The sequence below is a fragment of the Osmerus mordax genome, chromosome 11 (genome assembly GCF_038355195.1).
Source record: "Osmerus mordax isolate fOsmMor3 chromosome 11, fOsmMor3.pri, whole genome shotgun sequence".
Taxonomy (NCBI): Eukaryota; Metazoa; Chordata; class Actinopteri; order Osmeriformes; family Osmeridae; genus Osmerus; species Osmerus mordax.
The window spans coordinates 11,741,195-11,763,559 of record NC_090060.1 but is presented as its reverse complement, the minus strand read 5'-3'; the positions used below and the strand labels follow the sequence as shown (position 1 = coordinate 11,763,559).

Sequence of the window (22,365 nt, the reverse complement as noted above, 5' to 3'; positions counted from 1 at the left end):
ATCCCAACAAAATGTGTTGATCTGAACAATAGCAACTCCAAACTCCATAGAATGATAACAATGAAGCCGAAGATTGAATGATGCCGAAGAATTACTCACAGTTCCAAAATGGATTACTACAGTAGTTCATACGTTTGTTCCTATACTTCTGTTTGTTTCAAAACTTACTTATGAATCAAAACCCATGACTTCAATAATCCTCTCTCCATCCCCCTTGGATGTTCGTGGTATCAACATGTCACCCTATATCTCCAACTCCAAAAACACAATATCGTGAGTCAGCCAGATCCACCTCATGGTGGAAAACAACTTAAAGAAGCTGCCAACTTGTCTGATGGGGAGCAAGATGTGTGTGTGTTTGGGGAGGGGGGGGTTGCATGTGTGTGTGAGTACATACAGTACGTGTGTGTGTGCTTGTGTGGGCATCTGTGTAAGTGTAACTCTCCAATGCTGACAGACTGGCATCATAGACCAGAAAAGCAATGGCACACTTCTGAACAATCATGTTTTGGAGCTGCAGAAGCCTGGAATGGAGCTGAGGGGGCGCCTCCACTCTCCATTGTTTTTCCCTGGCAGGGACACAGGAAGGAGGCGAGTGACTGCTTCTCAACCAACGTAATCATGGCCGCCAGGCAGCATCCATCCTCGTGATCTAGACTCGAGCTGCTTCTGATATTTCAAAGGAGGGAAAGAATGTGTGAGACTAACGCCCGTCGGAGGATCTCTGGAGTCAGAGAGATTAAGCCAGATCTCTCTCTCTCTCTCTCTCTCTCTCTCTCTCTCTCTCTCTCTCTCTCTCTCTCTCTCTCTCTCTCTCTCTCTCTCACTCTTCTCTGTCTCTCTCTCTCTCTCTCTCTCTCTCTCTCTCTCTCTCTCTCTCTCTCTCTCTCTCTCTCACTCTTCTCTGTGTCTCTCTCTGTCTCTCTCACTCTTCTCTGTCTCTCTCTCTCGCTCTCTCTCTCTCTCTCTCTCTCTCTCTCTCTCTCTCTCTCTCTCTCTCTCTCTCTCTCTCTCTCTCTCACTCTTCTCTGTGTATCTCTCTGTCTCTCTCACTCTTCTCTGTGTCTCTCTGTCTCTCTCTCTGTCTCTCTCTCTGCTTGTTCTTGGGCACTTGGTCTTCTGCTGTTTCCTTTTCTGCTGGTCAGATTGAGGTCTATTGAAAACAACAACTCTGAAAACCTGTTAACCTCTGGTAATTAAAACTGGGTTTTCTTTGAAAGGATGAGAAGTTATAGTGTTGGAGTGCAGGTCTCCATGAAGGCATATCCTCGTAAATCACACGAACAAAATAATTGGTGCTGAGTGGTGAAAAACAATGGGAGGAGAGAGAAAGTGTGCAAGCACTTAACGAGGTGCATGCACACCGGCATACAGTAAGCCCAAGTGTGGAAGAGACGGAAATAAACAACAGCATTGGCGGAGTGTGACTATTTTGAGCAACTTACGACACACCTTCTTGGATACAAGTCTTTAGAACTTCTAAAGGCAATAATGTTTGTCCAAAGTAAGCTGAAATAAATCCACTGTCTGGTATACAGCAGCATTTTGTTACAGAAGCTGTAACATGGTATTGACCTGTAGGGTTCCTTCTTGTAAGCTTTACCGAAAATTACTTTTGTATTTTGTATTCAATGTTTTGTAGTCCAACATACTGAGGATATATACTTCTTTCATGTGCATATGGGTCACAGGCCTCAAATCTTCCAGCCTACCATATTATTACTGTATCATTGTATTCCAGAACAGAATTATCATGTGGTCATTACCCTAGAAATATATCAATAAACAGGCTACATCTGGGCTAGGCTAACTACTCTTAGCATAATGGTTTATCAAAAACCCATGGCTATTATAGTACTGCATCTGTGCTTAAAGACGCACTCTAAGATTATATGTATTTTTTTGTCTGCTTTGCGATCTACGTCGCAATTGAGTTATTTAAAAAAATACATGTTATTTTGACCTCTTATCATCGCAACAAGCATACTGCAGCCCACAAACAAATGCTAATCTAAAAAAAACGTACACGTTTGACAAAATGTTAAGCTGGTATGGGTGGAAATGGGTGTGTCCCTTTAACAAAGTGTTATTGAGTATCAGTAACCTGTATTGGTTAAAGTCTACACACAAAGAACAGTGTCTTATTGGCGAGGCAAGCATTAAATTACAGCTTATTTGGAGAAACGCTCACCTGCCCAATTGTTTGTCCTCATCCCAAAAGCGCTGGGGGCGTACGCCCTGTAAGTTAGCCTGGCAATCATCCGGCCTAATCGATAAGCTGTAATTGGTTTTCATGCTTTACAATTTGTAGAATTAGGTAAAGTGCACACTCTAATGGTGGTGGGCGGAGCGGGTCTGGGAGCTATTAAGCTACTTGTTTCAAACTACTAGAAAATCACAAAATCATTAAAAAGCCTTTACTATATATTTTGAACACTTGACATGGCGCACAATATGGCCCACACAGTGAGTCTCCCCTGACTTTAGATCAGCCTGTTATACCAGTTGATATGTCTGTGAACTGCATCCATCAGCTGTCTGCTGTTCTCTGATTGGCAGACACACATGCCCACGCACGCATACACACACACGCACACGCACACATACACACACACAAACATTTCCCCACTTCATCTTTCTTTTCCTGCTAGTCTTTCTCTCTCTCTCTCTCTCTCTCTCTCTCTCTCTCTCTCTCTCTCTCTCTCTCTCTCTCTCTCTCTCTCTCTCTCTCTCTCTCTCTCTCTCTCACTCTTTCTCTCTCTCGCCCTCTCTCTCCTTTTCTTTCCATATTGCCTTAAGCACAAGACTAATGACCAAGTGGAGCACTTGAAAGTGTTTTCCAGCTGGTAGAGAGATAACAAGCACATGTTATTTACTAGTGTATTCACTGACAAACCCCCTGAGCAAGCTTTCTCCATCGGATCCACAACAACATGGAGGTAGTGTAGCTGGTTGTGAATTATGTCAGACTGAACTCAATTCCTGCATAACCACGGTAGACTGGAACATATGTGACTATCCCATATTTTCCAGTGCCTGAGACGGTCTAAAATAAGCAGTACTGTAGGTGCAGGATTTATTCCGATTAATTGGAAGGTTCTTGAAATGCTTGGTTCTGACATACTTGGAATACATGTTGAATATGATGTGGGTGCGAATGACCCAAAACACCAGAGAATAAGGAATAAGAACGAGTTACTTGCTCTTATCCAGAGCGTCTGCCAGCAGTCTTGTCTGTGTGTAGCTGAAGATGAATCTTTGACAATCAAAGACACATTGATTTCAAGGAGATTGTGTTTGGTCTCATTGAAAATCGCCTCAAAGGTCTTTTGAGCTTTCATAATGCAGCCACCCGGTATCCTCAAGAAGTTGTGTGTGTCCCCTGCAAAGTGTTCTACACCAGATTCCAGCAATGGGTGTGACCTTGACAATGTTTGGCAAAGACGGACACCTTTGGAAATATAAAAAGGGGTGGTTCAAAACCAGCACGTCCGAGGATGCCTCCAGGCTGCCAGGATGTTCTCCCCATGCACAGATTTTGTAAGAACATGGATGTGGCCCGGCTCCCACTGGGCAGAGCCAGAAGGCTTCTCCTGGATGGCTGAGACGGTCACAGAGGGAAACAAAACTTCCCGTCACAGACTCCTGATGCTTATTCTCTCAGACAAAACACGTGAATCCATGACCAACTCTCTCCCAGCGAGAGACACAGAAAGACAGGGGTCGAGCTCCTAGCAGCTCCGCCCACATGGGTTGTTTGTGCGTCCAAACAGAAAACGGCACTCGCCTGACAAGTGTTTAAGGGTGGCAAGCAGTGTGACATGGGTGACAGGACTCCATTAAAGAATCGCTGTGGGGGGTGAGATTACAGCGCCAGTCACTTGATATCCCGGTAAGTGCCGGCGCCACGCACAGGTAGAGGCTCCGCATTCAATTTCCCATCCATAACCATCTCTAACAGCCAGGGGACGGAGGCAGGCCATCTTCATAACAAAGCTGGCTGAGCGAGTGCGGTGGTGGTGTTGGAGAGAGAGCTCTCCAGGAGTGATGGGACATGGACTCGGCTTATCCCCTGAAATATGGCAGCCCTTCACCTGCACCCCCTTGGATGTATCTGCAGTGATGGCCCCCTCTCCGATGGCCCCCTCACCGATGGCCCCATTTAAATGCATGAAGCGTCTCTTCCGCCGAGCATAAAAAAGATTAAAGAGATGCCTCTTTTTCCAAGGGTTTCTTTGCTCTATAACAGTGGCGGCAGCAATCCGAGCGGAAAAAAAGGAATACTAAATTGTTTCTTTCATTAAAACATCAAGGAGTTGGTTTCGTTCCGAGGTTCAAAGGGGACAGACGTTTTTTGCGTAGCGGTTGCCTGTCGATTGGATTCTCTTTCCTTGACTTTCTCTCTTTTTCCGGGCTTAACGTTGGAGTAATGGGCGAAGGTACATCTGTACGTTGTCCCTAGAGGGTGGGCGATGAGCTGAGGGTTGGAGGGAGACCTTTGGCAGCTTTACTGTTCACCCCCACTCACCATGCTGAGGCTGAGACTAACACAATATCCGTGACAATAGGCCAGCCACATCGAAAGCCTTGGTGAAGTGGTGGTGGGAGGCAGAGAGAGGACTTCCAAGGCACTGCGGAAAGGTTCTGATAGTCCCAGGATAATTGTTAAAAGGTCACTCCTCCTCCCTCTCCCTTGCTCAGACTCTAAAGTAGACGGCCTACACAGCCATACAGAACACACACACACACACACACACACACACACACACATACAGGAGTTGCTCTTTAGAGTGGCATGGGGGCTTTACTACCTCTTTAGTAAGTGCCTTGAATCACGGTATTCTTAAATACCACATCTTTGTGAACGGATTGTGTGTGTTCTTGTGTATTAATGTGCGTGTCTTCATGAGTGTGAGAGTGGGGGTGGGGGACTATGTGTTTTTCCTTATGTGTGTTTGTGGGAGAGAAAGATCAAAAGAAAAAGAAAGAAAGATGGAAGGCTGTGTCGGTGTGTGTCAGTATTATGACATACAGTATGTGGGTGTATTGGTTTGTGACAAGATGCGAAGGAGGAGATATTGAATGGCCCATATAATTTGATGAGCCACAGCAATGGAGAGGCTCACTTCTATTAAAAGATATAAGGTTGTAACTATAATCACAGGTATCACACCAATAGCCCCTGATAATAGACAGAGTAAACACTGTCATTGGCACAATCAAATCATAAAAAAAAACACCAAAATATATCTAACTAAAATCGTTTTTCGAAGGTAACATAGGGTGGGAATCAACAATACTGAAATGTAGAGTACAGGTATAATAATTCTTTGACGTTTTTCAAGAGAAGAAATGTGTAGAACACTTCCAATGGCATGTTTCCTCAAACACTGTCAGGCAGTCGTTTTTATAAGAACAATCTAATTTCCTAGACTGAGATGCATATTCTATTGGAATTTGCAGCTGTATTGCGTCTTGGCTGTTGCCTACATGAACATGGTGTATTTCAGAGTTTCAGAGTGCTGTGTAACAAGGTCATATAAGTCTGAGAGCTACTGCAGAGGCACAAGCTCTTCAGATCCACTTCACACTTCCTGGGTTCTGTGGTGAGGAGAATGCAATTATATTCCTGAAAGTTGGGATTGTTTATGTGTTGAATTTGTGTTTCTGTATTGTTTTGCGATGGGAGATGAGATCAAATGAGATTTGAATATGTCTGTAGACCACAGTCTTCTGTACATCACAATACAGTGATTACTTTAATTGGAACACTTTAAGTACCTTCACGCACATCCTGTAAACATGGTTGGCACACAATTTCTTTATCCATGTGTGGCCCCTGCATTGTGCTAATGGTCGCTCTGTTAATATTTATATTTGAAATTATTCGCATTCTTCAACAAAGAAAGAAAATGCTGACGTTAATTCATAATCTACCAAATCAATCCTGATTAGCATCAGCTGACAAAGCTGTGCCATTGCTGAGGCCTAGAAAAAAAAGAAAAGAGGAAAAAGGACTGAAAAGAAAAACAGCTTACTGCTGCTGGCTGGAATAGAAGCCCACCCAGAGATCAATCCTATTGACATATTTCAATGGTCTCCCAACATCTGGCTCAGGACCAAAGTACACTCACGCTCACGATAACACACACTCTCAGAGACAAAAAGACACACACACACACATACACACACTCACTCACTCTCACTCACACACCCGCACACACATGTACGCACACATGCACTCAAAGCAATTTTGACATCCTCTGGCTAATAGCAAACACCAAAGTCAACACATGCTCGAAGGAAGCTTACTGAACAATCACACAGGGGCCTCAATGCTCAATGACCAAACACTGACCAGACTGGGTTTGATCAAAATCAAAAGGGAATGGACTGGAAAGCTCGAACTATTATGATTCTCATCCTGTTCAACGACCCTGTCTGCCATCGGCTGGATGCCACCCCGCCAAGACCATAGCTCTATTATCCCCAGTAAATTTACTTTGTCTCATCATTTGTTTTCCAATTACGCTCGGCTGTCCGTGCTAGCGGAAAATTGTCAGTTTTGGTTATGTGAACGCGATCTTCAGTCTCTAACTCAAGACAATGTCAGGGACAATTGGAACATTTTCATATTGTAAAAAAAATGAAGGTGAAAAATAGGCTGGTCTACTTTGTTTTAGTTTGGGAGTGTTCTGTTGTTTGCCTTATTCAATAGCAAAACAAAACAAGAAGGATTTGAACGCTGTACTGGTTTCACACTCTGCTATGTACAGTATCTGGAGGTAATGCATTTCCAGTGCACCAGAGGTGGTTTGAGGTCCGCATTTCCTCGGTTTGTGCCATAACCCTGAATGAAGTCTTGAACTGAAGGCCCAGGCAAGCAGTACAAGCATTCACCCAGACTGAGTTCTTATCTGCTAGTCCAAACCTGTGTTCCAACCTCAATCTCAACCACATCGCAAAAATGCAGATACTCCCTTTCCAAGCCAATCAATACTTTATTCCAGGGTGTGAATTGAACAAGGGATAGAACCGAAAAAATAGTGGCCTGATCATATCTAGCTGGTTTAATCAGGGTTGTAGGTTTGTTTTCAAATGTGGGTGGAACGAGGATGCAGCAGTTAAATATAATTTAAATATATAATTTTTCACAAAAAGTGGGGGGTACAGATTAGCAGTTTTTTTTAAAAGTGGGTTGGACATGTCAATGTATGATGGAACGTATGTTCCTGGGTTTAATAGTGAAACCAGAGAATAACAAGTGGAGCGGAGGAAGAGATGGCTGCACGGAAGAAAACAATATAATCAATGTTTAGCTACACAGTATATGTCACATTAGGAGTGATGAATGTGCGGCTGAATAGGAACACAGGAAGTCCAGCAGCCGTTTCAATGATCAAGAGTTCCATGAACAGCGGACACAATGGATTCTGGGAACTGACGGCACTTTGCTGGAACAGATCCACTTTGAGCTCCGCACAAGCATCAATTCATGTATTGACCTTTATGGGCCATTATTGGATCATCTTTTAAGTTCATGGTATGAAGATGTTTTTCCCTGTGGTTGTAGGCATTTGTAAATTGATATTGTCGTAAATCACATGGTTCTATGAGGTAGTGTTTCTTGCGAGGGAGTGGGGTCACAGTTATATACGGTAGATAACATGCCAGTAGAGCTCCACAACTATCTAAAATCTTCCATCACTGATCAGCGATATGATTTTTGAGTCACCTTTGACATAATCATCAGGTTAAAATGAGATGTATGTATGACACCATGATGTTCAAAACACTTGGTGACACTGATATCAAGGGATAAATAAACTAGAACATGCTCAGATATGTGTTTTTGGGTGTTCCCGGGGTGGGATGGGGGGGATCTTGAGATAAAGTGCAGTGTACTGTATAGCTATCAGTGAATGGCAGGCGCCTATAGAGTCTGTTGGTTCACATGTTGTGCCACGTTCCATTTCCATCAGTCAGGCGGTCGGACTATTTGACAGCAAATGTTCAATCACCTGTCCATCAGGACTCCATATAGAATGAGAACTTATTTGCGATGCAAAGCAGATGCTGAGATAGTCTGCCGCTCAATGGGAATAGACCAAAAACAAACAAGCTATCAAATCACAGCAAGCGAGAAGCTTGTCTGTGCCAGATGAACAACAACAACAAAAATCACAAAATGCCTCAATTTTTGTTTCTGCCTTGTTTGGTCCAATCCAATCGACTCTGGGCTGGTACTAGTGGTTTGAGTCTGCTCTGGGCTGGTACTAGTGATTTGAGTCTTCTCTAGGCTGGTACTAGTGGTTTGAGTGTGCTCTGGGCTGGTACTACATTTACATTTACATTTAGTCATTTAGTAGACGCTCTTATCCAGAGCGACTTACAGTAAGTACAGGGACATTCCCCCGAGGCAAGTAGGGTGAAGTGACTTGCCCAAGGACACAACATCAGTTGGCATGACCGGGAATCGAACTGGCAACCTTCGGATTACTAGCCCGACTCCCTCACCGCTCAGCTACCTGACTCCCTAGTACTACTAGTGGTTTGAGTGTGCTCTGGGCTGGTACTAGTGGTTTGAGTCTGCTCTGGGCTGGTAGTAGTGGTTTGAGTCTGCTCTGGGCTGGTAGTAGTGGTTTGAGTGTGCTCTGGGCTGGTACTAGTGGTTTGAGTGTGCTCTGGGCTGGTACTAGTGGTTTGAGTGTGCTCTGGGCTGGTACTAGTGGTTTGAGTGTGCTCTGGGCTGGTACTAGTGGTTTGAGTCTGCTCTGGGCTGGTACTAGTGGTTTGAGTGTGCTCTGGGCTGGTACTAGTGGTTTGAGTCTGCTCTGGGCTGGTACTAGTGGTTTGAGTCTGCTCTGGGCTGGTACTAGTGATTTGAGTGTGCTCTGGGCTGGTACTAGTGGTTTGAGTGTGCTCTGGGCTGGTACTAGTGGTTTGAGTCTGCTCTGGGCTGGTACTAGTGGTTTGAGTGTGCTCTGGGCTGGTACTAGTGGTTTGAGTGTGCTCTGGGCTGGTACTAGTGGTTTGAGTGTGCTCTGGGCTGGTACTAGTGGTTTGAGTCTGCTCTGGGCTGTTTCAGCTGTGTGCGTGTCCTCACCTTGGACGATAAGGTAGACCTGGGAGGTCTTGGGCTGCTGTTTGGTCTGGATGGAGCAGGTGTAGGAGCCCTCGTCATACACGTCCACCTTCTGGATGCGCAGGCTGTACTCCAGCTGGCCTTTGGTCACCAGGTCCACCCTCGGGTCCAAGGACCACTTGTCGGAGCCGGCGAAGATGATGTTGGAGCGATTAAGCCAGGCCACTTTGGATATCTTGTCATCCACATAACACCTGGGAACACAGCAGAGGGGAAGAAAGTGAAACAATTAGAATACATTTTCTTAATTTCTTTCAATTACATATCCATAATAACAGAATTCTGGAAAAGGGGACCGATACCATACTAAAACATGAACAATAGATTATCCTCTTAGTCAACTGTAAATATACAGTTTGGTCTCAAACACATGTCATTTCTGATATCCAGTCTTATATGGACTCATTATTCAGAGCTGTGCATTTGTTACTGAATACATCATATGAGGATATGAGGACCACACTGTGGTGAGACCTTCACAAGAAGAACAAGAGATAAGTTCTTCCAATCGAGAAATGCTCCTCTTATCCCTCAGCTCCCATGGGGATGGTCCGTAACCTAAGCTTCTATCACTCCACCTCGGTCCTCTCTCCTTCCCCCCCCTCCCCTGATCGCTCTCTCCTTCCCTCTCCCCCCCCCCCCCCGCTCGCTCGCTCTCTCCTTCCCTCCCCTGATAAATACATCTAACAGAACAGTGAGTTGTGACACGCTGATGAAAAAGGACGCCGGCATCCTCTTGTTTGCCTCGATCGTGCAACAGCGTGTCAGAGCGTGGCGCCAAGGAAGGCCCGTAGAAGATGCGGGTGGGAAGAGGAGCGTCTGCTTAATGAATAAATGGAAATGAAGCGGGCCGTCGGAATCAATGAGAATGGATATCATGCAAAATACACTTTGGAACACGATGCGCTGCGCATGCTAATGCCGACTCACTCGGTCGGGAATGGCCCACGCAGTCTTGGCACACAGAGAGACAGACCCATTGGCAGGCACCCGGAGATGTTCTTATTTGACCTGTGTTGTAGGGGCTGCTGTTCTGGACTCCCCAAAACAAATAAGCTGCTCGCCCAACATCATTTTGACAAGTGAGCTACACTTAGAGTTTCTTTGCTCCATAAAAGCCTCTCTACCTCCAGGATTTCTAGATGAGAGATGTTGAGCGTGTGTTTCACCTGGATCATCAGTTGCAGTATAAACCTAGTATCTACAGTGTAACAGCTGGACACTCGGGACAAAGTCCAGACATCTGCAGCTCACATCCAGGTCTCCACACCATGGAAGATCTCGAGCTAAACACAATGATCTTCCTGCCTTGGCCTCTGTTACAGTTCTATAGCTCTCCGCTGTCCAGGAGCCGATAGATCTGACAGACCTCACTTCTACCTCAGGTGGCCTGGGCTGCAGATAAAGGAAGAAAGTGGAGGGGTAGTGAGCAGAGGGAGGAGGGGGGAGGGGCATCTCTTCCTTGCTCACCTGCAGCCCATCTCACACCAACAGCCCCAACCACGAACATCTTATATCAGTACAAGCGGTTCCTTCTGCAAGTTAACAAGGTGCTGCCAAGGAGGCTGCGGTCTCTCCGCTCCTCTCCTGGGCAAGGATGAGGCTGCGATGTGATGAGGCTGCGCTGTGATGGGCCTTGATTAGGGCAGTGCTGTTGGCCTTGTGAGTGTGTGTGTGCGCGTGTGTGTTTGTGTGTGTGGGAGGGGTCAAGCATTGAGCCCGGAAGGGGAGCTGTAATTAGGAGGAAGTGCCAAGATTGACAGCACACCTCAGCTCCCCCTCCCCTCTCCAGCAACCATCAACTTGAATTTGCAATGCAGTCTGCCTACTCTCACCTAAAGCCCTTGTGGTGTGGATCATACCATTGCAATTAATGTGTATGGGGGTCATGTATTTCCCCTCCAGCTTCAGTCCACTTAAACTGGACCTGTGTGCTTATGAATGTACCCTAATCCTTCTCAAATATTTACAATATGTGTGTGGAAAATAGCCTGTACATTTATCAGGTTAACATTTTTCTAATATTTATTTTTGTCAGGTTTCATGATTTATTGGAAAGTTTGTAATTGAAGTGTAACAGGAAAGGTAGAGATAGAGAGAGAGGGGAAGACATGCAGCCAAGGGCAAAGGCCAAATCCAAACCCTGACCGCTGGATAAGGCCTCAGCCTACGTGGTACGTGCACTTATCCAGTGAGCTACCGTGGAGCCCCCATATAACCTTTTAATGACCTCAAAGCACCTTACAACTGCCCAGAGTAAAGCCTAAAAACCCAGTGGCTGACATTCTCCCCTTGACGTGAGGTGTGTGGATTTGTGTGTGATGTGTGATGGATTTGTGTACACTGTGTCATCTTTAAAACCCATCTTTCTCTCAGTATGTGGCACATAAAGGAAGAGAGGGAATTAAAAGCAGCATAGAGAATTGGTGTCAGGTCACTCTTCCTGTGGCTCTCAGCCCTTCTTGGTCCCAGATTCCCTTAGGTAGCAGGTTAAGAGTATTTCCGGTAAGGTCTTGAGGGCTCCCTGAAGACAAGGCTTAACCAGAACATAACATTTATTTTGAAATCAGGACAAATTTGACCATTACTGCACAAAAGACAGTCCTCAAAGGAAAGTACAGGAAAATAATACTATACCCAGGTACTTTACATAAGAAACCATGGAAATACAGGAGAGTAATGCTATACCCAGGTACTATACATATGAAACCATGAAATGCTTGTTTATCTTGAGATGAAAAACATCAAAATGAATTACAGTCCCGAATGCCTGTTCGTGCACGCTGAACATGATCATTAACAACGTAATGAATGTGCTACTTGTGAATTTCATTATAGCCCACTATCAGTAAGGAATCTAGCTAAAGGGGCCCCATGATGCAAAACAAGGGGTGCTCTACTGTGAATATGTGTGTCTAGGAACAAACAAAAAATGAACAAAGCTTAACCATTATTAGTCAGCCCCCTAAACCCTTGTTGACATTGTCGGCAAGGGTCATCCTAATTATTTTGACTTGAAAGGTGCAACGATACATTTTTTAGGTCTGGTTGAGAACTACCAAAAGAATAATAAAGCTAAGCTTCAAGAAAAGCTTAAGGCAAAGTGTATCTTTCTGTTGACATACTTGAAAGGGATTGCAATCATTAAAGAGGGGCACCTCTTAACCTCCTTGTGAAACGATCTATCCACTCTCCTGATGGGAAGCCTGCTGGAGACCTACTGGCAGGTGGTACAGCTTCATAAACATCCTAGCTATGCTATAACTGGTATGAGTGAGGAGTGTTGCATCAGCAGAGAGAATGAAGAGAAGGAGGAGGATTTAGAAAAGGACAAACAAGGAAGAGGAGTGAGGAGGAGGAGGAAGTGACAATGTACAGTTGAACATTGACAGCACAGTTGTGACTTGTCACCTGGGCGTGCTCCTTTCACCTCTCCCTGACTCTTCCAGTTCGACTCCCCAATCACTTTGCACCTCACCACTAAAATGTCTCCTACCTCCCACCCCTCCTCCCACCCCTCCTCCCACCCCTCCTCCCACTGAAGAACCTAGTCTTCTCACTGAGGGGGCTCCATCTGGTATGCCGTCATTCCGAGACAAGATTCTGAAATGTTCAATCAATAAAGACACATATGGACGGATTTAAAGAGGTTTCACTTGATCTTACTTAACTATCAGACAGGGAGCCATTAACCACCTATAAAACATTCAAATGTACTATATACATTCAAACTGTATATACAGAAAACACATATACAATAGAGTACTGTGCAAACGTGATGGTATGGCCTCCACAGAGCCAGTCTGGGACTGCATGAAAAAGCAACTGAGAGAGTCTGAATCCACAGAAGAACTGTGGTTATTTCTCCAAGATCCAGTAGATACTCCTCACAACCATATTGACAGGGATCTCATCCCTACCCATAACCTCCTGCACTCTCTTTAACATGCAATATGAAGCCACAGGATCGGTTGCTGTGGGTGAGAGAGTTCTGCTTGGATACAAAACCCTCCTGACAGATGGGGCTTTAGGGAGGCACAGACAGGTGGATGTATGGGCAAGGACATGCTACCACTATTAAAGTGCTAGATATGATCTCTATTGCTCTCTTTCTCTCAGTTTCTCTCTCTATGTCTCTCTCTATGTCTCTCTCTGTCTCTCTCTCTGTCTCTCTCTCTCTCTGTCTCTCTCTCTGTCTCTCTCTGTCTCTCTGTCTCTTTGTCTCTCTGTCCCTCTCTCTCTCTCTCTCTCTCTCTCTCTCTCTCTATCTCTCTCGCCCTCCGTCTGCTCCTCTCTCTCTATGTCAATTTTTCTCTCTATCCAATGTACTCCCTCGATGTATAGAGAAAACATCTCCAATTGGGTAAATAGTACATACACGTAACATTTTCTATACATTACATGCATTAGTTTCTCTGTGGGGCGCAGGGGCTGTGCTCCACAGGGTCCAGATGATGTGTGTGTACAACGAGCCAAAGAGGCTAATGCATGAACAAAGGGAGGGAAGGAAGGGGAGGGTGACTCCATGATGGCGAGGTCACTGTAATTACTGCTGATGATATGTATTTACTTGACATCAGCACAGCTCCCAATGCTTCTCCTCCTACTCCTACACCGTGTAATCACCAGCCTCGCCATGAACCCTGCTGCAGGAGGCAGGTGGCACTGGCCTGGGCGAAGCAGGATCGTGGCCGTGACTCGCTCTCTCCCTCCCTCCCTCGCTCTTTCTCAGACCCACCCTCTTCTTCATTCTTTATTGTTGTTTTCTTTCTAAACCTTCCTCTCTTTCGCTCTTCTTTTTCTGTTCCTGTATCGTCTCCCCGCTCTCTGTCTCTCTTCCTCTGGGCAGATCACAAATCACGCCATGGGCCCTTTATTTCCAGCATGTGATTTGAGAGCACATGGTCCTCTAATGGCCCTTGGATGACTAGTATTGCTCCATTTTACCAAGACCCTCTGCCGATCCTGCAAGACACCTTGATATTTCTCCTGTCATACCCTAGGTCTTTCACTATTTTCTACCAAAAATTTGCAGAGTATAATGTACATCTCAACTTTGATGGCTTTGGCCTTGGGGGAGGGCTTCAAAGGTTAGGCAGCGTCAGTACAGAGGCCAGGATATGCTTTCATTTGATTGACAGCTGTCATCTCCTATGAGAAGGTCAGTTCCCTTCCGTCATGGTTTGCAAAGCGGGAGGAATGGTTCGTTCACATGCCAGTGGGAGTTAGCATGGGAGCTGAAAGGTTGACGGCTCCTTTATGAAAATCAACAATCTGACATAGACACTGGATAGCCCAGTTACACCTGTCATTATGATGCATTGGTGCCATGCCAGATTGACTACACTGGTTAATATACAAGATACAACCCCAAAATCATGTTCTTTGCTTGTCCCTCCCTGTTTAGGTCATACTTATCAGTTGGTGAAACAGCATCAAGAACTGCTTCCTAAATACCAATGACAACAAGCGTTGTTGTTGCACTATACCACAATTGGCCAGATATCCAAACTGCAGATAGGAATAAATTAAAGGAAAAAATTATTTTAGTTGAGGATCCTGGATAAGATAGGAGATAATGGTCAGCAGCACAGATACACTGGTGTGTGTTTGCTAGCTGTGTGTGCAGTCTGAGGTGTGTCCTAGCTGTGTGTGAAGTCTGAGGTGTGTCCTAGCTGTGTGTGCAGTCTGGGGTGTGTCCTAGCTGTGTGTACATTCTGGGGTGTGTCTTAGCTGTGTGTACAGTCTGGCGTGGGTGTCAGCTGTGACGCAGGTGACTCTCTTTTCTTGTTAATGACACTATGCACCGTCCCTCTAATGCGACGGGTATTAGTTCAATAGTACTTTGATAAATGACTCATAATTAAAAGTACATGAAACAATTATGCTCCAAGCCTCCCACTAATGGGGCAAATGGGGATCATTTTATGTGGGTAAATTAACTCAGGTATACATCCACTATGTAAGCCTAATGGCATTAGCAAGCCACCTTGCACTTTCACATGGTCTCCCATTGCAGTAACTGTCAGGAGTAATTGTCTTTCTTCTAAGTAAAACAGTAGCACTTTCTTCTAGTTTTGAAGTTTAAGAAATAAACAAATGTGTGTGCGCGATATTCTTTAAAATATACAGATGGTGGACTCCTCCTTTAAGCATGTTTGATTAAAGTGGCTTGTCATCCCTCCTGCTAGAAGAAAAGCAAGACTGAATTTTATGAAGAAGAAAAAATGTGTTTTAGTAAAGTAACGGTCCAGATCTATCACAGATACAGTACTTAATTTAACTAAATCAAGCCCAATCTCTATATAAAAGGGAGTGTTTGGTGTTGCGTAAAGTAATCCTGGCCTACTCACTCACACTACCTCATCAGCATATCTGATAGATGGATTCTGGGTAATGATGCGACTCTACATTATAACAGCCGGAACATTCTCTACCGAGATGAACACACCCCAATCTCTCTGACTTTCTTTTAATTGCTTTCTTTCTGAGCAGGCATACGTGAAGGGGGGATTTCCTGCTCGCTGTTCCTCAGAGCAACTGTTCCATGAGATAATGCCAAAAAGGCTGATTTGCAATAACAGGAGAAACAAGCAGAGGTACTGTGTTCCTCACTTACCTACCTTTATTCCTCTGTCTGAGCTACTAAATGAAAAAAAAAGAAGAAAAAAAGCAAGTACTGTACGTATTAATATTCTTAAATGTGTGTTTAGTGTACAAAATAGTACACCAATGGAATGGAATTTCATCAGGAACCATGATTAATCATAACCCTTCAGTGTTGACAATAATAAACTTATCTTCCTTGGTAGGACGGAAATTGGACTTGTACACTCAAGCAGCAGAGATGTTTCCCGGCTAGATCTCAACATCATTGTCGCAAACTAACACCATTTGTCATGGGACCAAATCGGTTCCCACAGAATGTGACAGGCCACAGCATCTCTGCTATGTTCCCGACTGAGCCATTCTCTGAAGATGAGCAACATCCATCCAGGCAAACGAGCAAGTAACACATCTCGAACACTTCCCTTTCTTCTACCCATCTCACTCCTCTTTCTGGAAAACATCTCTTCCCACCCTCACACATTCCCATAGATGATTATAGGCAGAAACCAGTTAAATGACTCCCCAACTTGCTGATTTTTATTTCACTTGAAGTCCAGCCTTTGAAGCTCCAGCTCACTTCAAGTGAAAAACCCATTTTGTGGGGCCAATTTCTAGCTGTCACAGGTAGCTGGGGATTGACCGTGGAACGTGGAGCATATCACTTGAAAGTGACGGGGAAACGGGTAATGGCTTTGCATCGTCCACATGCTGCTGTCGCCTCCCATAAGCACCTTGTTCACTCAGGGGAAGGTCCTTAAAGCTAAACGCACTTGGAGGGTGTAAAGATGTGAACCCCAACTTGGCCTGCACCCGCTACCGTCTCCCTGTCTTAGGAGGAAGTGGAGAAATAACCAACTGTGTACAAGAAGCGCACACCCATACACACACATCACCTGCGCACACACACACACACACGCACCAATACACACACATCACCTGCACGCAGACATACACACGCAAATACACACTCGAACGCAAGCACTACTGCACGCACTAACCTAGGCACACACACACAAACACAACTGACACCTGAAGCAGAAAAAAAAAACTTCTAAACAGTTCAGACATCGCAAGAGCAAGGTTTGCCATTGTCTTTACCTCAGAACAGCTAAAACTGCAGATGATCGTCAATTTAATTACTGTTATATTCACCACCTATTACCAAAATGTATCTCACAGGAAACCTTAGAGGAAATTAAATCGATTCCTCGAAACTTATAGTCCTGCATTGTACTGTAATCAGTAAACAGGTGGCAAAGAAAAAAGTAAGGTTTGCTAACTTCAAAACAACACCTGCATATGGTGCCGTTACGTGAAGAAGGGTGCAAGATTTAACGAGTTGACTCACATGCCACATGGTGTTAACAGGAAATGATTACCTATGTGTGTGCAATATCACATGCTCGCAAAGCAATCAACATACATTTATGTAACCTGTTTCCCCAGCAACAGCGATGTGGAACGCTGACCAATTCAATCGTAGTGTTTATGATAACAAGTGCTAAGAGACCGGTTGAACTCATTATCATCCATGAATCATGTTGTCATCTCCTGCACATACAGATGGCTTGTATTGCTGTATCAAAACCTTATATAATACAGCCTAGTACAATAAAAACATATGTTTGTAATCTCTTTACAGAGGTGCTCATTATAAATCACAGTTTTGGTAAAGATAAAAAAACTGTCATGTTATGAATATCCAACTGTAATTGAAATGCCTCTCCTCCCCAGTTCTGAGCATCATAGTACTTTTTCCTCTAATTTGAACAAACTTGCTCACCACAACGTGATCTGATGACAAATAGAAATAATCCATTAACTGTGTTGCTGCTTAAAAGAAACACTATAAATAGAACCTCCTTTTATTTGTTTTCATCAGTTTATCAGGAGTGTCCGTTGTCATGAGTCAATATGGTTCATTATTAGAATACACATAGATATATCAGCATATGATATCTAGTTGCAGTGATGTTGGCTGAAGAAAGCTTTGTTTTGTTTTACTTTCAAAAACCCAATCATGTATGAATGCTGTCTGAGTGTTCGTCTGTTCTTCACAGATATCAGCCATCTACAGACTGCTTGCCGTCAGGGTCTCCGTTTGTAGATGAGTGGTGAGTGTGTTCCTGCTCTTGGTGTTATTCAATTGATGACGGGGCTAGCGCTGGGGGTTGACAGAAGACAAAGCTCTAGATGAATGCGTCAAATCCAAGCTGTAGAACACTAATGATCGCTCTGAGTGTGTGTGTGTGTGTGTGTGTTTGGTGAGCTGTGGCAGTAGTGATGATAGGTGACCAAACGCGTTAGTATGAGCTGGATATTTTGAGTTGGTGTGTTAGTTGGATATGCCATTTATCTAGGAGGCGAGGGAGTGATGTGTTGGATATGTGTGTGTTTAGACGGGTGATTCGTCTAGACTTTATGTCTACTTACGTATTTGTGTTTGTTGAGAATGTGAATTTAGCAAGGAGAAGCTGTGATTGTGGGTGTATGTCAATGGGTGTATATGTTTGTGTGTGTGTGGGGGGGGGTTGCTTGTGGGTGTCGCTTAGTCACTGGGTCTAAACGGAAGATGACAAAGGTGGCAGAGGTTTGAGGGCTGTGCGAGATTGTGATATGATGAGATGCGAGGGACAGTAGTTTTGAAGGTGAACTTCAGAGAACTCTCCCGAATCCCTGTGATGGATTTTGGAGAGGCGATTTAAAGCACTTCCCCTGACTGGTCCATGGCAGAGTCGGCAGTTAATCACACTGACACTGCTCTGCTTTATGTGTCAATGCCGGGAGAGTGTGGCAGGGAGGGGACAAGGACTTCACACGGGTAATATATTGTTATTTTTAAAAACTCTGAGAACTACTGCCTTGATTTCCTGCTTCTCGGTAGAGGGCTAAAGAGCGGAGTCATAAAGCCTCACATAGCATTTTCTTCTCAACTCCAGCAGTGCCGGCATACAGTACCTCTCACTAGCATACATTTCCCTGGCAAAGGGAGTCAATTGGACACAAACCCCCTCCTATGCTAAATTTAGGATGACATAACAAGCACAGAGACCCCACTCTCATGAAACATTATGACACTTATCCGTTGACTTGATTATAGCACATTTCAGAAAGCCAGAAGCCTATTAGCTGGTGGCTTAATGGCTTAGTTGGGAGTGAGATATGGAAACACCCCTGTTTTCTCTGCCCAGGTACTCAGCTCCAGGAACAATGTGGCCTCCTTTTGATGTGGTTCTTAGAGGCTGCCAGAGCTAGAGCCCCTCCAGGGGGTCCTTCCTGCGGGGGGAGGTGTTTGAGGGGGGGAGGTGTTGAGGGGGGGGTGGGGGCATTAGGGGAACGGTGACAAGGCAGGGCGTGGGGCGAGGAACCCAGGCACCGTCTGATCGGACTAATCTCCACCCCTGAGAAGTCCTGGAACTCGTTTCATCATTAACCTGACACATCAGACTACAGAGACTGCTACTTCTGCTTCTCCCTACCCTACACCACCAGGCCCTGCCCCTGCTCTGACTCATCTCCAACCCCCTCCCTGCTACCCCGTCCCTCTCATTCCTAATGTCTTCAAGTTCACCAAATTGTTCTCCAAGGTAATTACGAAAAACAATGTTTTCGCAAGGAACGAGAGAGAGAGCAAGTGAAAGAGAGAGCAGGAAAAAGAGAGAGAGGGAGAGCCTTGCAATTATCCTCCAGAAGCTTCATGGAGGTGAGTGACACTGGCACCCTTTCTATTCCTGTGTGTGTGTGTGCATGTGTGTGTGTGTGTGTGTATGTTGTGTGTGTGCGAGTGTGTGTATGAGTGCACCTTAGCCTCTCTGTGGCGTTTGAACTAGTTTGAGAGCGACAGAGCTGCTGTCAGCTAACTCAGCTCTGCTCCTCTGCTGCATTATTAATGATACTGTACACTGGGTGTGTGTGTGTGCGTGTGCACGTGTGTGTGTGTGTGAGAGAGAAAATGAGAGAGAGCGGCGGAAGCGCAAGAGAGAGAATCTGTCCTCGGAGGAAGGTGCTGAGACCGTCCGTCCGGAGCTGATTACCCAGCATGCTCGGCATCTAGATGTGTCTAGCATTCCGGTTGCTAGCTAATGAAGTGTCCAGCAGCCGAGGTGGATAGAGCCATCACCGAAGGTCGGCGCCAGCCCGGGGGGGACACAGATACAAGACAGACCCTTATGTACCAGACCTGGTTCTGGTACATACTACTATTTGCAAACAATGTCAAATACTTGGGTGAACTTGATTTGTTTTCTTATCCACCCAGTCGCACATTTGTCTCACAGGTGCTACAGTGAAGCTAATGAAACACACCTCAAAATTGTTGAAAGAGAATGAGTTATATAATTGACACAGTACAGTGCAAAAAGGTCTGTAATGTGTTGTACAGTACAGACCTTTTCCATGCAGAAAGAAGGGGCAAACTGCATGTAAATGTGTGTATGTGTGAGGGGGGGCTGAGTAAACAAGATGTTTTACTATTTCTGTGTTCTGTGAAATTTTTGAAATGTGTTACAGTATACACTGTAAACAAGCATCAAATAATCATTAAACCCAACTTCATGTTTTCCACAAGCAAACATCTCTCAGTGAAACTTTACAATGGATGGAAACAATTGAGTTCAAAGTTCTCACTCACAGAAACCATTTCAATGGAATGTCTTTGTTCTCTGACAGTTTATCGACAGCATCCACCTTAGAACAGAGTTCAGAGTCAGAGTCAGCCAGAGTCTTCATAGTGGCATAGCTGTTGGCTTGAGTGAGTGGCAAGCGCGTTTACATCAGTGTCAGTTGCTCATGTGGGAGGAGGATCTTGAGAGCCAGTCGTCCAACATGCATGAGTTGCCTCGGGCATACTCTGGGATATGGAATGACTGTCTACTAGGGTTGCAGTTGGTTATATTGACTATAAGGTCTATATATGGCTCTCCACTGTGCTATGGGCATCTTGTCATCTTGCAGCACTGTCAGATATACATTGTGACAAGAGAATGTGCCACAAGTCGATTCCACAACCCTGTATCACAATTTCACATGCTGAGTTCTGCATGTTCCCCTGCTGGGAATTCATTAATGTAATTTACATACCTTAATGACAGTGATTGTGTGTCATTTTTCACCACGAGATGAGACATAAAAAATATAGGGGTTTTGGATTCAAACCCATGATTTATGCGGTATATGTGTGAGCAAAGAGAAGGCTCTAGCTGGCCTAAATCCTTCTTTTGCTTTCTCTCTTCCTCTACCAGTGTACCGCATGTCCTCACGTGGATCTGAAGAAGGATTATAGTGTTACTCCCACGGTTTTAGTGATGACCCATATCAATCTCTCCAGAATGTTCTGTTGCGACGGATGTGGCGGAGCCAAATCAGGAGGACTCAACAAAATTTCAGCCCTTAGGTGCTGCTAACCACGAGGCCGTCTGAACGCTCGCTGCGTCAGTCAGCTTTCATGGCCCCTTGACAGTTGTGATGTATCAAATTACAGTGAGTGGCAGGCACTCATTTGAGGCACGAACAACCACAGCACTATGAACTGACTGATTGACTGACTGCGTAAACTAAATCGCTGACTGAATGACTGTGACCATGTGGACAGTCAGTCCAGAGCTTGTCCACTTATTACCTCTGATCAACTATGACCCCGACTCACAGATACATATACTTCTCTGCCATGTACTTCCCGAGCATGGGATCTTGTCTTCGAGCCTATACACAACACTTCATGTCCACAAATTCAAATGATTCTATGGGCAGAACATAGTTGAATAGTCTCAGTGGGCTCTCTCTCTGGTCTCACTCATCCTCCCAGTCTCCCCTGCTGATAACTTTCCCGCCTGGGGGATGATTGTGATGATCTGACAGAGAGACGTGGGATGATCTTCACCCCCCGCAGTCGGAGAGAGAGAACGAGAGAGAAAGAAAGAGAGTGAGCGAGAGACGGAGAGGGACGTGAGAGAGAGAGGTAGAACTTCGTAGACAGATATGATGTGTCTCTTCTAGCCACACGCCATACTTAGTGCCCACTACGTGGATAGTTGTGGGGGTCGAGTTGTGTGTGTGTGTGTGTCTGTGTGTAAGGGAGAACCCTACAGCTAGGAACCCAGGGATGCCTGTCTGTCTGCCAGCTTTCCTTTCCGCCCACTCAAGACAATATGAATAACCCAGCGTCTGCCACAGAGAAATGGGGGAGATTTGTCTTTCATTTTTGCCTTGAAGCCAGACTGTATACATCCAACAACAGCAGGCTTTGCAGTTTTCTGCTTCCTTTCCCCGCAAAACAATGTGAAAGGTGGCGCCGTTTGTCTTTGTTCTTCTTTAAGGAAGATTTAAGCATTAGCTGCTGATGACAGCGAACCGCAAACCACTAGCCGCATGAAATCCTGTTTGTACAGAGAGGCGAGACGAGTTTGCGATGTGTGTGAAGACCCTTACATTGAAAACCTGTGTGAGTGTGTGTGAGTGGGAGAGAGAGCGAGAGTGAAACAGAGAAACTGTTGTGTGTGTGTTTGTGTGTGTGTGTGGGGGGGGGGCATTTTATATCTCTATGTGTGTGCACGCTCTGGCTTGCTGTCGACCCCAATCCCACCCCTCCATATTCCTAATGCATTTAAATGGGT

The 22,365-nt window shown here is 45.0% G+C and overlaps 1 protein-coding gene across 2 annotated transcripts in view; it reads right to left on the bottom strand.

Moving 5' to 3' along the window:
• The window catches only part of lsamp (limbic system associated membrane protein), a 259,884-nt gene that overhangs the window by 23,060 nt on the left and 214,459 nt on the right, over positions 1–22,365 (bottom strand). For both annotated transcript variants that reach the window (XM_067246251.1, XM_067246250.1), the window contains one exon: positions 9,107–9,339. In XM_067246251.1, the coding sequence (XP_067102352.1) occupies positions 9,107–9,339 (233 nt within the window). The remainder of the gene's footprint in view (positions 1–9,106; positions 9,340–22,365) is intronic.